Raw genomic sequence first — 17,500 nt, 5'->3', positions numbered from 1 at the left:
CCAGCACCACCCATCCTCTACCCCCAGAGAGGGCGGCAGTCTCCTCAGCCACCTGCCCCTCCACTCCCAGCTTCCCGCCCGCAGCCCCAGCCTCCTGATCCCCATAGGGGGCATCCACATGGTGCAGCCCAGGAGCGGGGCTTGCCGCCTGGGCCACACCCTGGGCTCCCAGCCCCTCCAGTCCCAGCAGCCCCTGGTGGAGCCCCAGAGGCTGAGAGCAATGGCCTCCTCCACCACCACAGCAGCGCGTCCCTGCGCGAGACAAGCCGGCACCTCCTCCCAGCTCTGCAGGGAGCTGACCAATCACGGGCTCCGAGGTAACGAGGCGCCCGCCGCAGCCACCCAATCAGAGGCGCCGTTGCTGTCAGACAGAGATGGATGTTGCGGGGTGCGTGCAAGGAGGCAGGAGGGAGAGGCGAGCTCTGCAACAACGCAGCAGACACCTGGCTCCGTGCCCAGGACCCAGCACACGCACACTCACTCACACACTCACTCGCACACGCACACGCGCACACACACCCACAAACACACCGCCCCAGACAAGCACCTTAACTGCACATATTGATACAGATAGAGGCGGACACACGAAAAGACAGACATGACAGAGATGAAATCCTCTGAGACGAAATATATAAATGTAAAAAAAAAAAACCCATATAAACTATAACTCGAAACAAAAAGAATGTTTAATAAAGACTTCTGACCAGGCCGAGGACATGTGCAAAGGGAAGTGAACGTTAATCCTACAGCAGCACTTAACAGGAGAGTACACAGTAAATTTTGCGGTGTTAATTCAACCCTGAAAGAGTTCATTGAAGTCCAAATAATGTCAAATCAACCCTCTAAGTGTTAAATGAGCACTGCAGTATTTACTGTGTACTCCAACATACATGTGTTGATACAATACTGTACATACTGTACGTCTCTGTAAAATGTTCTATAAATATTCCGTTTATGTTTTTATATGGATTTTCTATGGTATACTATACTATACATACATAATGTAATTGCTGCACACGTGTTTGTACCTCTTTCTTGGCAATTTCTCACTCTCAATCGCTGGAACTCTCTATTATAGACATTAACTATATAATGCTTAATATATATACAGGGTTTTGTCAGGCAGTTTTTGTTTTGTTTTTGTTTTTTTGGGTTTTTTTTTAATATTCACCTGAATTCCTGCTATTATTGTTGATGATGATGTGACCAAACACGGAGCTGTTTGAAAGGGAGTCTGCAAAAGTCTTACGATGGGTGCTCTTACTATTATTATAGGGTGCAAATCATTTCCCCCCCTCATCTCGCCTCCTTTCCTACGTCTTCTGGCCTTGTCTTGAGTCAGTTTTATAACTGGACATCCATTTCATAATTCAAAATAGCAACACACAGGCCTATGTTATCTATCTGGGACAAGCAGAGCTCTGTTGTCAAACCCAACTTTGAAACATAAGATGAATGTCCTGATGTGTGACAAGGCTGGTAATTGTTTTAGATATATCACTATGTATTTTGAAGGTTAAAACAATGTCCAATATAAGCCTGACTTAACACAGGTCAAGAATGAGGCATGAGGTTGCAAGGCAGAGGAGAGGAGAGGAGGAGGTGAGTTTGGGAAGATGATTTGCACCCAGAGTCTGTTGTTATATACTATATATCTGTGTTAGGAGGCCAGGGTTCAAACACAGTCTTAATAATAATGCTGATAATGGATTGTAAAGGGAAAAAGAGAGAAAAACAAATATTTAAAAAAAGAGATTTGTTTTGCGGAGGCGACGATGCAAGTATGAAGAAGAACGTACAGTCATGCACTATAGTAATACTTTTATATAATTCTTTATATACATACAGAGATTACTGTGGATGTTTATGGTATAATAGTATGTTGTATTTCTGGTGGTACTCTGTGCGTGATGTCACATTTCATTTGATATAAAATATGCCAGTGCTCAGCTTTGCCTTTTTGTAATTGTGTTTTCTTCTTGTGTGGTGCTGGTTGTCCGGGGTGTTAGTCAGGGCCATTTGGCTTCATGAGGTCATGCTGAAGTACCTGAGCAGTAAGAACAGAAGCCAGGGCCCTCTCTGTGTCAGTACATTTACTCTCTAATTGAGCTGATATGAAGGGGTAATGCAATCTCGTCTCCATCCTCCATCCACCCGTTTTAAAGGTACAGTTGGCTTTGTGTAGCTTCCGTCCATAGGAGCTCCAGTCTGCCCCCCTGTGGTGAAAGACATAGAAGGAACATTACATTCTTCATGTCTGTTTTTCTACTTTTATATTTTGCGTCAATCCCCAGCCTCAGTATAAATTAATTTAATAATATTATTATTAAAGTTTCTTTTGCTTTTTTGTATATATGTTTTTTTTATTCATATATATATCATAATACACATGCACACATAACATCCCATAGTAATTTAAGAGCTATATTCCATAAAGCATTCTATAAACATTTTTTCAGATGAATAAAAAAAAATACTCTGAAAACACATCACAGCAAACCTGAAATGCCTTGAACAAAAACTGGTTTTCCACATTTTTCCTATAGGGGGCATTAATGAGCAACAAATCAATTCTGGCTGCGGTAGAAGGCCTCAGGCGGAGATGCTACTGTAAGTAGTTACAGTGACCTTGCGTTGTATCACAGAGCACACATACAGGGTTCACAAAAAGGTAGAGATATTTTCCCTTGGGAAAGGGAATTAGTTGAGTGAAAGTGAATTAATGTTAAGTAATATCAATGGCTCTGTTTGAAGATGAGGTAAGGCAGTGGTGTAGTCTACGTAGAACGCAGGTATACGGAGTATACCCACTTCTACATTTTAGGGGCTTCAGTATACCCACTTAAAATTGATGAATCCATTATTTAGAATAGCATAAATATATACAGTATACCCACTTCAAAAAATGCTTGAATATACAGTATACCCACTTCAAAAAAGTAGACTACACCGCTGAGGTAAGGGTGGGTATTTGTGCAAGGCTATTTTTTTTAGGTTTATACTGATCCTGCCAAGCCAAACACCCTAAAGTTTTGACCAGTTTATTCCAAGGATTGAGTTATTCTTCATTGCATCAGATATCATATACAGACAGACCCTCTACTAGGCATGTAATGACAGATGCAGCAGACTTCAGTATGAATGTGTATTGGATCATTATCACCCTTTATGTAACTTGGGCTTGTTTGAATCCATCTCCATTTCCAATATCTGGCTTTTAAACCAATGCACTCTATGGTATACACTCACCTTACCACACCATGCCTACCTATACTAAGCGTATATGCACTGTATATTGTTGATACAATTTCACTCTATTTAGTCATCTTGCTGATTTGACTGAGTCAAGTTTGACAGAGTCAATTTTTACATTAATTTAATAAGAATATTGAGTTTCTCTAGCCTAGTCAACTAGCCCCACCCGCTGGCGGCCAAAATTATTTTTGCCTGCGAGTGGGTCTAGCCTCGGACAATGCCCCAGGCCCGGAAACTGGCTGGCCAATCATAACACAGGAGACTTGTTTTGATTTGTTTTGAATCTTTGGATGCAAAGCGGACAGGCTTTTGAGGGAGTGATGACAAAGCGTTGGCCAACAGGCACAGACACAGTTTGAAAAACAACGGGTTGTTTCCATCAACAATGTTCCAATGTGTCATTCATCGGGGCCAGACTAAATGATACATTGAATCTCACATTTAGTCTGGTTTATCAGGCTAGAGTTTTTCACTTGTGTTTGCACATTGTTCACGTGGAAGTTGATGTATGGTAACCATACTTTGTTGTGATGGATAACGAGTTCACTTACCATGACAACAGTGGTTATTCTGCAACAAGTCATCAAATCTTGCTTTATAGTGTGCACACTGACGTTTTGAATAAACTGTCCAAAACCTCACCATTGGCAAGCCATGGGATTTGTTTGAGCCAAGTATTCTGGACTTGAAATATTGAGATTCATGTCACCTTACCCCCTCCCCCCCCATACACCATCTCCGCCCATGTGGTGTACTCAGGCCCGTCGACAGGGTGGGACAAACGGGTATTTTGTCCCGGGCCCAGGGAGATAGGGGGCCCAGAGTTGTGTTCCCATTACGTTATATGGATTGGGTTTCAGAGGACTTTGTCCTGGGCCCAGCAAAAGCTGTCAGCGGCCCTGAGTGTAACTGACATCTTGACTAGACTGTCCTAAGAAACCCTGACATTTTCAAGGCCACAATGCATTGTTTTAGGCCTGCCAGATCATTTCAAACAAACCCATTTGATTCAACTCTACAGTCAAAGTCTTTCTGCTGCAACATGAATCGAAGGGGAACTGAACCCGTGACCTGTTGGGTAAGTCCTTCCCGTAGGCCGTCTGGTCAAGTCTTGCCCGCCCTTTGTGTTGCTCGCTATCAGCTACGCAATCACAGATTTACAGTAAAGCGTCTCTCTCTGGAGTAAGGGTGCTGCTTAGCATTGTACTTGGAACACTGTGTAATTCTGAGCAATAGGCTCCATCGTCTCCGTGGAATATTTCCTTGGTCATGGTCTGGCCTTCATGTTCAGGACAGACTGGCGTCGAGGCCTGCCCTGCGTCGTATGGGTGACCTCTAGAAAGGCCACACAATGGTGCCTCTCGGACCCATGAGATGGGAGCAGGGCTGGCCTGGCCATCTGGCAAAACGGGCCTTCCTTGGTGGGACCCGCACCCTCTTGGGCCGATATTTACAGAAATGTAAAAAACACTTTCTGAAAATAGGAGCCCAAAAGGGTGCGGGGCCCACCGGTGAGACAGTTCTGCGCCGCAAAATAGGAGTGGCCCCTCTTATCCAAAAGTGCCCGGGCCCTTTTTCCCCCCAACCCGGCCCTGGATGGGAGGGTGACGACTACCAGACCAGCCTACTTTTCATTAAGGGAGCGTCCTCATTGTGCCAGTGCTGAAATAAAATGGCTCCACATTAGTCACCTCCCCTGTCAAAGGGAAATATATAGGCCAAAGGTGGCAGTGTTAGGGAGTTTTCACAGACAGAATAACATTGTTAGCGCTTTCCCCTATCACCGTTATCAGTCACCTGCATAGTTCAGAGAGAAAATGAGCTGATAGCCCTTATGGCCCACGGGAAACAAAGAACCACCGCCGTCAATTAAGAACACTAAACTCATTTTAATTCAGTAATTCATTTTAATGTCTGTATATGGAAAAAAGAAATAACTAAGACACTTAATCCCTGACATTACATCCCCCTTACCAGTGGCGGAGCAATTGCAGACAGGGCCCCAGGGCAAGACAATGATAGGGCCCACCATACGGCCTGCCAAGGTCACAATAGGGCCCCCGCCATCAATGCAGAAGGGCCCTGGGCCCCGGGGCAAATGCCCTGTTTGCCCCCCCCTATTATAGCTCCGGCCCTGCCCCTTACTCATGATAACAGTCCATGATAACCTGCAGTATGCAATGTCACATGCTAAAGAAAAGGCTTTTTGAAGAAGAGTATAATTTCTGATTAATATACTCTTACACAAAATGTTGTCCATGACAGTGAATATACTAAAACAGCATGTGGAAGGGGTATTTTCATTTGTTTTACTAGGGCATTGAGGCAGTTGCCTCTTTCCCAAGTGGGCCCTAGCCAAGAAAGCAGCAAAAAAACGCAAGACGCACTACATAGGACTCACAATACAGACAAAAACAAACAACTCACAAAAGACAACATATCTACAAAAAGCAAAGCATAAAAGATTAAGACATAAAACGTGCAGGACATAACCATGCAGACATAAGAATATGCAGGACATCAAAATCAAAACATTGATTTTAAGGCTTAAGTACGGTAAGTAAACAAGCAAGTATGCCCTTTATTATCCCACAATGGGGAAAATCAAGTGTCACAGCAAAAACATCACTCATTAAAACGTGTACACAAATAGACGACATACTGTACATACAAACACATGAACAGAGAGTTAAAAGAAGGAACAAACAATTAAATAAAATGTTTTCCACGGCTGTCTGGGCTGGTCATCTGGCATACAGTACAGGGCATTCTCCACAACAGACCTTACGGTAGGGACACATAGGAGGCGAAGCGAGCGAAGCGAAGAGAGGAGAAATTCAATCGTCATCAGGTCGTCGCAGCGAATCAAATGGAAGGGAACAGTTATGTTGTTGATTTGATTGGGCCGCGACAGGCGAATTCGATCTTCATTTGCATAACATTAAACTTTCTTTAATAATTTCGCTTCGCTTCGCTCCTGTTTGCTTGCTTTCGCTTGCCTTCGCCTCTCTCATAGGAATGAATGGCGAAGTTGGCTTTGCTTGGCCAAATTCGCGTCTATGTATCACTACCGTCAGTGACCAATGTTGAGTTTTTCGGAACTCTGTTAGGATGTTTTCTCACACCTGGTCCCTTTCAGCCATTTACTGTAAGTGAACTCAGACCTGTGACACGGCATTTTCTGTGCATATGTGAAGGCTCCAAAGTGTACCCAGTCCCAGACCCCTCGGAAGTGAACCGTAATAAGACTTTTATTGATGTGGTCTCAGGACGGTTCACTTATGAGTCCTGACAAGTTACACTTGGGACTAGGGGCTTTTTCACATCTAGTCCCCTTTAACCCTCTGGTTGTGTTACGGTCAAAAATGACCGTTTTGAAACTTCATTCTTAAATAACTTCTCTATTTTTCATCATACACAAATGATGCTTAATGATATCCTCCACCTTACCTAATTCAAATGATCAAGATGAAATATAATGAAATTCCTAAAGAATTGTGGAAGATACACCAACTTGTTACATTCATGGTGTTTCGGTCAAAAATGACCGGACCATTAATTTACATCTCCCAAAGTTATATACAGTTTATATTACATTCACTTTACCCTCATATTCTTTTTTGTTAGGCTTTTCAGAATACAACCATATGTGCCACATTAGTATAGATGTTTACAGTTAGTTGAAATACTTGAAAAAAGTAAAGGTGTTCCAAATGGCCTGAAAGCCTCTGAGAGGCCCTAGCCTCCAGAGGGTTAATAAAACGAATTGGTGCATGACAAGAAATAAAAGCCTACAAATCACTAAAACAAAGCAGAATAACATTGAAATAACATTGGGAATGTTTCAAAAGGATGTCTAAAAGGTATTAATCAAAATTATTTAAATCAGATTTTTAATCAATATATTATTACCTTTTTTGTGTAGGCGGTCAATTTTGACCGTTAACACTATGAACGTAACCATGTTTCTAACACAACCAGAGCGTTAAGTGAACCAAAGTCAGTCCTCTTTAAGTGGACCAAAAAGTGAACTGAAAGCAAAAGGACTCAGTTCTGTTTTTGTTCATGTTGTGAGTGTATTAAAAAAAGAACTGGCTAATCTTTCTGGTACTGTTACACTTTTATGGTGTGTCATTCCTCTTTTTGATCACACCCGGTCCTCTGGAGCTAGTGATTAAACCTAGCCACAAGTGTAACTTGTCAGAGCTCATAAGCGGACCGTACTGAGACCATGTCAATAGAGGTCTCAGTACAGTTCACTTCCAAGGGGTCTTGGTATACTTTAGAGCATTCACATATGCACAGAAAATGTCACAGGTCTGAGAGGAGTCCCAGGTCTGCGTTTAGTTTAGTTTAGTTTAGTTTAGTTTAGTTTAGTTTATTTAGTTTAGTTCAACAGGGACCATGCACAATACACATTGATTACAGAAGTAAAACGATGGCTTGTGCCAGATTATAGCTATATAGCTAATTTCCATCTGCAGTCCCTGGACAGGTAAAACGAATATTAAAATACAATAACATAGACAAGATATAAACAAGTAAGCACATCCATAGGCCATAGGTCAAACACACACACACACACACACACACACACACACACACACACACACACACACACACACACACACACACACACACACACAACACACACACACACACACACACACACACACACACACACACACACACACACACACACACACACACACACACACACACACACTAAAATGGCATACAGTGTGAGTCATATTTTTAAAAAACATATGATTAATGTTGACAAGACTGGTTGGTTAATATCCATTTTTTCACACCCCTTGAGAAGGCCTGATAATCAGTAATACTTTTTAGGTTACTGGGTAGACTATTCCATGTTTTGGTTGCCCTGAAGGAGAAGGCTGACTGAGCAAAAGCAGTTCGTCGGATTGGGAGACTACAATCACCCCTAATGGTGGATCTTGACGTTCTGCTCATCAATTCAGAGCAGGGTTGAACAAATGTTCTTAGGGGTGGGGGTGCTGCATTGTGAATAATTTTATGGATTAGCCGCAGATCAGAAAATTGTATGATGTTTTCAAGGCTGAGCATATTATACTTGCTCAGTATAGGACAATGGTGGTACTGAAAAGATCTTCTATCTAGGACCTTCAGGGCCTGCTTGTATAGTGAATCGTTCACTTAAATGACTGAAAGGGACCAGGTGTGAAAACACCCTTTGACTGGCCCATAATTTAAAGGGGCCATGCAACAACGCCCTGATGTTGTATTACATTCTGATATACATACAATACATAGGTCGCCAGTCTGTAATGTTGAGAAAAAATAATAAGGACAGCTATGGTTTCAACCTTTAGGTGAACCAAACAGGCTGCTTTAAATTATTATAATAATTTGAGTATTGTTTTAAAGCAATCTGCCAGAGACAGCAGATGGTGTAGCCATGGATACTCACATCCTAATAACAACAGACCACAGGTTGGCAGAGAGATGGCAGGGGGGGTATGGTGGTATTGCGAGAACGTGGTTAAGTGATAAAGATGGCCAAGTTAATCTACAGAAAGCTGTAAACACGCTAATAGATAGCCTACGATATCATTCCGTTCAGAAAATCAGGAATCCAGCTCATTTTACCACTACCTCCAGGTTACATTAAACTGTTTTCCTAGTGAAGCACCTTCTTGGAGTATCCCCCTGGCATAGCATACTGGCAAACAGGCAGGCAGGGAAGCAAACAGGCTGGCAAGCTTGCAGGCGGGCAGGCAGGCAGGCAGGCAGGCATGCAGGCAGGATGTGTTACATAGTCCAATTTGTTTATGGGGCTGTTGAGACCTGTAGAAGGGTGCCACCACAGATAACCGTATCAGCAACACACATTGTAGATGCCAGCTCAGTCTCTCTCTCTCTCTCTCTCTCTCTCTCTCTCTCTCTCTCTCTCTCTCTCTCTCTCTCTCTCTCTCTCGCTCTCTCTCGCCCTCTCGCCTGGTCCCAAAAAACATTCAGGAAGGCGTGGGATGCGGGAGATGCGAGCGGCCCGTACCGCCGCCGTCGCTATGGCAACACCATCTGTTTGGCAATACACAGCATCCAGTAGGGTTGTTTGTTTTAGATGTGTTTTTTTTACGGTTATCTGATCGAGAGGAAGAGGATCCGGGTCGCTAGCCTATATAGTACCCGAAAGGTTGAGTCAGGGTAGGCTTTGTAGGTGCGCGAGAGGTAGTAGATTGGGGCCGATAAGGTGCAGAGCAGTGGGAGTGTTTCAATTGTTGTTCTGACCCTTATTGGTTTTGCATGGTCTTAGTATTACCACACTGATGATGGTTCTGAACTTTCACCACAGTGGAATGTACTTTATAAGGGGTTTGTGGGGATAGGCGGGTGGGGGGGATTGACGTGGAGGAGGTTTGTCATAGCCTGATACCATGGTGACATACTATCATAGAACGCATCTATGCGTACTATAAATAATTAATACATAGCTCTGTTTGCATAAATTGGTTTATGGTTAATTAATTTAAGTGCTGCAATAGTATGTCCAAATGTGTAAATTTTAATACACTGTAGGCCTACTTGTAATGAAAGGTGACTGTTGTTGACCTCTATTTATGCGTACAAAGGTCATCATCATTATCATGGATCGGAAGAAAATGATTCTGACAGTCATTGGTGTTGAATGTCAGTCATGCATGCTCTCACTGTCACTGTGGGGGCCTGTGCATTTGTGTGTGTGTGTGTGTGTGTGTGTGTGTGTGTGTGTGTGTGTGTGTGTGTGTGTGTGTGTGTGTGTGTGTGTGTGTGTGTGTGTGTGTGTGTGTGTGTGTGTGTGTGTGTGTGTGTGTGTGTGTGTGCGTGTGCGCGTGTGCGCGTGTGCGCGTGTGTGTGTGTGTGTGTGTAAGCCCAGAGTGTAAGGCCAGAGCTGCGGTCTCACAGCCCAGGTATTCCACTAATGGATTGTCTACGTATCACATGCACACACACACACACACACACACACACACACACACACACACACACACACACACACACACACACACACACACACACACACACACACACACACACACACACACACACACACACACACACACACACACAAACGTATTTAGACGCACATAGCCAAACACACACGCAAACAAACAAACATTCAGAGCATGACGAAGGGCCATCCTGTTAGATGCCACTGAGTGACGACATCATCATATTTGTTATTCCCGAGTGCCTTTGTGAGTAAGCTTCCTCTTTCCTCTTGCATGTCACTGCTGCTTTCCTTCAATGGCTATAGTCTGGGACAAGGCATGTAAGAACCGCCACAACTTACCATACAGGGGTGAGTTTCTCAAAAGAGAAGTTGTTAGCCTGTTAGCAACTTCGGTAGTTGCCAATGGGAAAATGCATTGAAAACAACAAAGTAGCGAATGTAGTAAGCAACTTTGGTTTTGAGAAATTCACCCCAGCAGTGTTTTTCAACACTGGAGTCGGGAAGCCATTCGGGATCGCCTGGAATTCTAATGGGGTCGTCTGAAATGTGGATGAAAGTGGGAGAATACAGCTAAATATTTGTAATCAATATGACATAACTATTCAATATTCTCTTTGAAACACTATTTACAATCCTAGACTGTCATACATATCTATACGTTCAATACCCTACAACTTATGTAGCACTGTTATGTTTTCATTTTTGTCATGAAAAAATGTGCAGAGTGAGGTCCCCAGAAATTTGGGACGTCAAAATGGGGGCCCTTGCCAGAAAAGGATGGGAACCACTGCCATACAGTAACCATATACAGTATTCTACTGTAAACACCCAGTATTTGGAGATGTGGAGAACAGAAAGGCTATTGATGCCAGTAAGATATAGCCTAGTAAACTAGCCCCACCCGCCAGCGGCCAAAATTATTTTTGCCTGCGAGTGGGTCTAGCCTCGGACAATGCCCCAGGCCCTGAAACTGGCTGGCCAATCACAACGCAGCAGACTTGATTTGATTTGTTTTGAATCTTTGGATGCAAGGCGAACAGGGTTTTGAGGGAGTGGTGAAAAAGCGTTGGCCAATAGGCACAGCAACGACGGGTTGTTCCAATCGACAATCGTCAGATCTCTCATTGATTGGGCCCAGACTAAATATTCACATCAATCTCACATTTAGTCTGGCTTGTCAGGCTAACAAAGATATATAGTCCCAGTTATCGCCCCTGGTCAAATAGTCAGCATACATTCGGCACCATCATATCAACCCATAGCAACATTTCATACCACACAAAAACATACAAATCATTTTGGTTTGTAGGTCTTTTGTTCAGTAACAACACAGTGTATCTATCTCAGGAACACACATCTGTTCTAGCCAAGTGAAGACTCAAAATGTAAAAGTTCAATGTAAGGCAAGGATGAAATACACATCGATTACCTACCTTTTAATCCCTTTCGATTTTGAGACGTTTCGGGCCAACACGACCCCTTCTCAGACACTATATGGGAGTTTTACATAGGGGTGTACTCACTTTTGTGCCAGCATAATTTCACAAAAATTGACAAATACGTCACTTAAGTTACACTATTGACCTTACTTTTCTATTGTAAGTACAAACAATGTTGTGTTACTCTTACTCTATGAGCATTTTGGGAACAACTTGTGTGTATATTCTTCAAAATGTTACTTTTCAACAGGGGTGTACTCCTTGTTGCTGTGCACTATATCTACTGTGCTTTATAATGGCTATCCATTATACAAGGGGTGTTAAATCTGGTCTGTGGAGTCATTTTATTTGGCCTGCAAGATCTTGTCTCAAATGTGTATTACAATTGCAGATACACCATTAAAGGGGTATGCCACTATTTTGGGGCTTAATACAGTTAAAATCGTTGGCTGGGGTTTATAAAGGTGGTAAAGTGACTTATTTTTCATGTTAAGCGTTGTCTTGCTTTAAGACAAGTTAAAAGAGGGAGCATGTCGCTAAGCTAGTGAAAGTCAATGGATCCGTAATATGTGCAGGCACATTTGAACTATGATGGGAATCTGTTTATAAAATGGGTGTTGTTTATAAAATTCAAATGTGAGTATTAATCCATTTTAGCCTGGAGACACATAGTATATGCTGCATTCAAACTTGAGATTTTTTTTTTAAATGAAAAATGTGAGTATGTTAGAGCTGAATGAACACGTTCTAATGCAGAATGAAGGTCCTAGCATTTAAATACAACTTATGTTTTATATTACGTTTTTATGTGCTTCGGAGGTTGAGATATTTAGGATTTAATAGGCAGAGGGCAATCTTTCCCAAAAAGGGCTTAGGCTAAAATGGGTTAAGTGTGTGTGCACAATTCTAGTTAAATAAATATTGAGTTCGGCCTGCAACTTTGTTCCAGATTTTGAGTTTGGCCCTCAGTGGATTTGAGTTTGACAGCCCTGCATGATACCATATATGGAGAGGAGGGTACTGTACCGTATGTGTGACCTGACCTGAGCAGTCTCAGCGCCTTCATCCCAAAGGAATCTGGGTAATGTGCCACTACATCTCTCGAAGGCATGTATGATGGCGGACAAACATCTCATTCTCAAATGATTAATCATCACGGAAACTGTGTCTCTCACCTGTTTTTGTAGTGGATGATGATGTGGGTCAGTTGTGTGTGTGTGTGTGTGTGTGTGTGTGTGTGTGTGTGTGTGTGTGTGTGTGTGTGTGTGTGTGTGTGTGTGTGTGTGTGTGTGTGTGTGTGTGTGTGTTTGTGTGTGTGGGCGTGTGTGTGTGTGTGTGTGTGTGTGTGTGTGTGTGTGTGTGTGTGTGTGTGTGTGTGTGCGTGCGTGTGTGTGTGTGTGTGTGTGTGCGTGTGTGCATGAGTGCATGCGTGCGTGTTTGTGTGTGCGTGCGTGTAGGCACAAGGATGTGTTTGTTGTCTGTCAGCCTGTCTATCTGTGTTTGTGTTTGTGCAGTGGGGCATGCGGGTGTGAGAGATTACCTCCACCTTCACCTGTGTTGGAGTTAGTGGTGTGTGTGTGTGTGTGTGTGTGTGTGTGTGTGTGTGTGTGTGTGTGTGTGTGTGTGTGTGTGTGTGTGTGTGTGTGTGTGTGTGTGTGTGTGTGTGTGTGTGCGTGTGTGCAAGTGTGTGTGTGTGCGCATGTACTGTATGTGTGCGTCTTTGTGTGCAAGTGTGTGTTTTGGTGGTGGGGGGTTCATTTCCAGAGAGAGTTTACAGAGTAGGAGGAAGAGGAGGGGGCGGTTGGGGGGGCGAGAGCAAAGTCCAGACGATAATGACATTCCAGAGTGCCACCTCAGGAATTCCTCAGGCTCCTCCGGCACGCGGAGCATCATGTCGCGGCGATGCTCGCTCAGCTTGCTTCAGTGCACTGCAGCGTAGCATAGCGATGCTGGCTCTCTGGCTCTGTCTCACTGTCACCAGCGCGCAGGGAAGCCGACAGGGGGGTGGACAAAAGGGTCACTTGTCCCGGGCCCAGGGAGAGAGAGGGGGCCGAGAAATGGATTCTCATTACATTATATTGATTGGGTTTGGCGCAGTGGTGTAGTCTACTTTTTTATGGTTGGTATACTGTATATTTGAGATTTTTTTTGGAAGTGGGTATACTGTATATATTTGTACCATTCAAAACAATGGATCAATCAATTTTAAGAGGGTATACTGAAATCCCTGACATTTAAAAGGGGGTATGCCCGCAGGTATACCCGCGTTCTACGTAGACTACACCACTGGTTTGGGGCCCTTTCAGATGTCTTTGTACCGGACTCAGCCAAAGCTGTCAGCGGCCCTGCGGCAGCCCAGCGCGACCCACATTCCTGCACCCTGCAGCGCCGCCGCTACTACTGTCGCCAGCCGGAAGGGGAAATGGATAAGGATGTGCTTTCCGCCGAACAGAGAAACAGGAACAAGAGAGAGTCGGAACAGAAAGAAAAGAGAGAGAGAGAGGGGGAGGGGGTAGGGGGTGGGGGGATGGGGACTCAGTGGGAGTTAAGGCTGTTGTTTCACTTTTCATGTCTGCTTATTCATATTGATAACACTTTACTTGACACCAGCGACATACGTATATGACATAACCATGTCATAACAGTGTCATAATGCATTAAAACATGTTATGACTTTGCCATTAAGTGAAATTCGGTTATGGTGAAGACAGACCTAACAATGTCACCTTTTCATGACCATAAAACGTTTATGACATTGAAATCATGTTTAAGACTCATTCATGACTATGACTGTGTCATGACACTGTTATGACACTATTATGACACTGGCGTCACGTAAAGTGTAACCTTTTTATCATGCTATATTTAGACAGTTTATCTCGGTTCATATATAAAGAGTGCAGAATTTAATGTAGCAATTTGAATTTTGACATTTTAATTTCAATTCAATTCAGGGGTCTACCAACCCATAAAGGCAATCCAGAGAACAATGGCAATGAGAGATTTACTTAATTTAGACTCAAGTGGAGAATAATTGAAGTGTTTTAAGGTAATTTATTGACGAAGAAAACAGCCAAGGAGAACCATGTAAGATGCCAGCATAGCTGCACTCTTAGATATTCTCTGTTGACTAGGCCTGTACACTGTGTGTGTGTGTGTGCATGTGCGTGTGTCTGTGTCTGTGTCTGTGTCTGTGTGAGTGCGTGCGTGTGTGCGTGCGTGCGTGCGTGCTTGCGTGCGTGTGTGTCTGTGTGCGTGCGTGTGTTTGTGTGGTGGAAGTGATAGATGGTGAGTGCTGGTAGAGGCAAGTTGCATAGTGCACCCCATCTTCACTTGCACAACAGAAAATATCATTCACGCCTCCCGTTACTCCCTAGTAACTCCATTGCGCGTGGACAAATATTTGCTTTGGTTATATGACCCCCCCCCCCCAAATGCGGCAACCCCCCTCTAACCTTCTCTCTCTAACACTGGACAAATAGTCTCTGAAGTGCTATTGTTTCATTGATTATGACATCACTCTGGCATTTCCTGTTCACTTCATGTTCTAGACTTTTTTTTCCCCCTCCCGCTCTTTCCATTCACTGACAATGTTGTTTTCGAATGGCTCTAGAGGAGCTGCGATAAGTAGGCCTTCTCGTAATGCCATGTCACGCTGTACCCTGGGAGAATTAAAGGGTGTTGTTACGACTTCGGCACTTGGAATATCAAGTACGCTGCGTACTACGCAATGCATCGTAAATGGAACACTGGGTTTCAACGAGTTCGAGGGTTTGTTATTGTTTTGAGGACGCAATGACTAATAAAAATACAAAACAAAAACAAAAGCGGTGCATCAGTGTAACGTAACGTACCTAGTATTTTTACTGGATTCGATAACCGTGATCCAGGGCATGCGTCCCACCCCCACACCAGACACAACACCGTTTAGGAACACCATGTACCAAGTAGGCAAACTGACGGACCAGCCTTCACTGACGTTGGTGTTTGGCGAGAAAGACGTAAAACAAAACTATGCATTCGCCCCCTCCAGAGAATTCTCAAGAGGCCTGACCAACCACCACTCCACCTGTTTCTTCCATTGTGGTATTTTCCATACTGTACTGTACTGTACTGTGTGTGTGTGTGTGTGTGTGTGTGTGTGTGTGTGTGTGTGTGTGTGTGTGTGTGTGTGTGTGTGTGTGTGTGTGTGTGTGTGTGTGTGTGTGTGTGTGTGTGTGTGTGTGTGTGTGTGTGTGTGTGTGTGTGTGTGTGTGTGTGTGTGTGTGTGTGTGTGTGTGTGTGTGTGTGTGTGTGTGTGTGTGTGTGTTTGTATGGATGTGCAAGCACGTTTGTGTTTTTGTGTGTGTGTAATTGTGTGTGTGCATGTGTGTGCACTTTTGTGAGCTTGTACAATGTGTGGTGTGTGTGCGTGTGTGCATGCGTGCATGCGTGCTAGTGTGTGTGTTTCTGCTGTATATACCGTATGTGTGTACTGTACGTGCATGCATGCGTGTGTGTCATGGGGCCCCCCTGCACATCATGTATAGGTATCATCTCTCATCACGGCTTTTTCCGCAGCTGGGGCACATGGGCACACATTTCCCTAATTCCCCGTGCTCCGTAACATTTGCATGGTTGATCCAATGGTTCCTGCTCTTATCTGACACGCCTCATGATGATGGGACTTCCACAAGCTGAGTCCAGGGCTGGGCTGGGGGAGAAATAGGACCCGGGCACTGTTGGCGTAGCCTCTTACTGCAGATGGGGTCGCCGGCGGGCCTATTCACTATTTGCTGAAAATACTCAACTGCATCATAACAACATTGCTATGACATTACTGAGAGCCTTAAGTAACAGATTTTACAATACAATACAATACAAGATACAATTTTGGTGACAGTAAGGTTATGGGGTTAAAGGGGCACCTCATAATTAGCGGCACTGAACTGACTCACCGCTGGGTCCCGCACACTTGTAGGCCCCTATTCTCAGAAATGTTTAAAAAATAAAAAATAAATAAATTACGTTTCTGAAAATAGGGGCCCACAAGTGTGCGGGGCCCACAGGGAAATGCCCGCTATGCCAGATGGCCAGTCCAGCCCTGGCTAAGTCTAAACTGCTGCAGGGGTTGCGTTGGCTCACATCTCAGTTTCACATTTTTAAATTTACATGTCCTCAGGGGCTACGACGTCACCCAGGGGGTGACACTGGCAGCCATTACTCAAACAGTCATTAATGTCAAAAGCAAAAGGAAAAGATCAGTCATTAATGTCACCGCACTTAATGTGGCTTATCAATGACATCACACTTGAGTATGTCTTAAGCTTGTGTGACGTATTTTATATGACTTTTTGTATGTCTCAAGAAGGGCCGTTATGAAAAAAAGAAGTGATTTTCTTTTTTCACGTTATCTTTTGGATGTTCCGGCTGCCAAATACAAATATGTTGTTATTTATCTTAAAGTAGCCTACAGTTGGAATGGCATGTTTCGGGGGCGCCATGGCTAAGTGTCTCTGTCTCTCTCTCCCACCCATTTCCTGCCTCTATCTTCGAAAATGCCCAAAAAACAATATTAAAAACAAACAAACATGACAACAGATATGAAATCCAATTAAAATGTAATCCCACTTACCACCAAAGCTGAGAAAATAATAATATCTGGCCTGATTCATCAATGTCTAAACCCTAACCCTAACTTTCCTTTCTGGTACTTTGCAAGAAATTGCCTCAAGAAACAATGACATTAAGGCTTGTGCCATATCATGGCACATTAATTGAATGCCGAATAACTAGCTTTGCTAGAGGAAGATTACGTAATGCCAGTTTCACATTCAAAATGCAAATGTAG

General features: G+C 43.6%; 1 protein-coding gene across 1 annotated transcript in view; it reads left to right on the top strand.

The window, feature by feature from the left end:
* The window catches only part of hivep3a (HIVEP zinc finger 3a), a 28,198-nt gene extending 26,252 nt beyond the window's left edge, over window positions 1–1,946 (top strand). The window contains exon 5 of the mRNA XM_063185034.1: window positions 1–1,946. This exon is cut by the window's left edge and continues 125 nt beyond it. Within this exon, the coding sequence (XP_063041104.1) occupies window positions 1–565 (565 nt within the window). The 3' untranslated portion in view covers window positions 566–1,946.
* The last annotated feature ends 15,554 nt before the right edge of the window (window positions 1,947–17,500 follow it).

Source organism: Engraulis encrasicolus, chromosome 20 (assembly GCF_034702125.1).
Source record: "Engraulis encrasicolus isolate BLACKSEA-1 chromosome 20, IST_EnEncr_1.0, whole genome shotgun sequence".
Lineage (NCBI taxonomy): Eukaryota > Metazoa > Chordata > Actinopteri > Clupeiformes > Engraulidae > Engraulis > Engraulis encrasicolus.
Note: the sequence above shows the minus strand (reverse complement) of the source record. Positions and strands in the feature narration are given on the sequence as shown.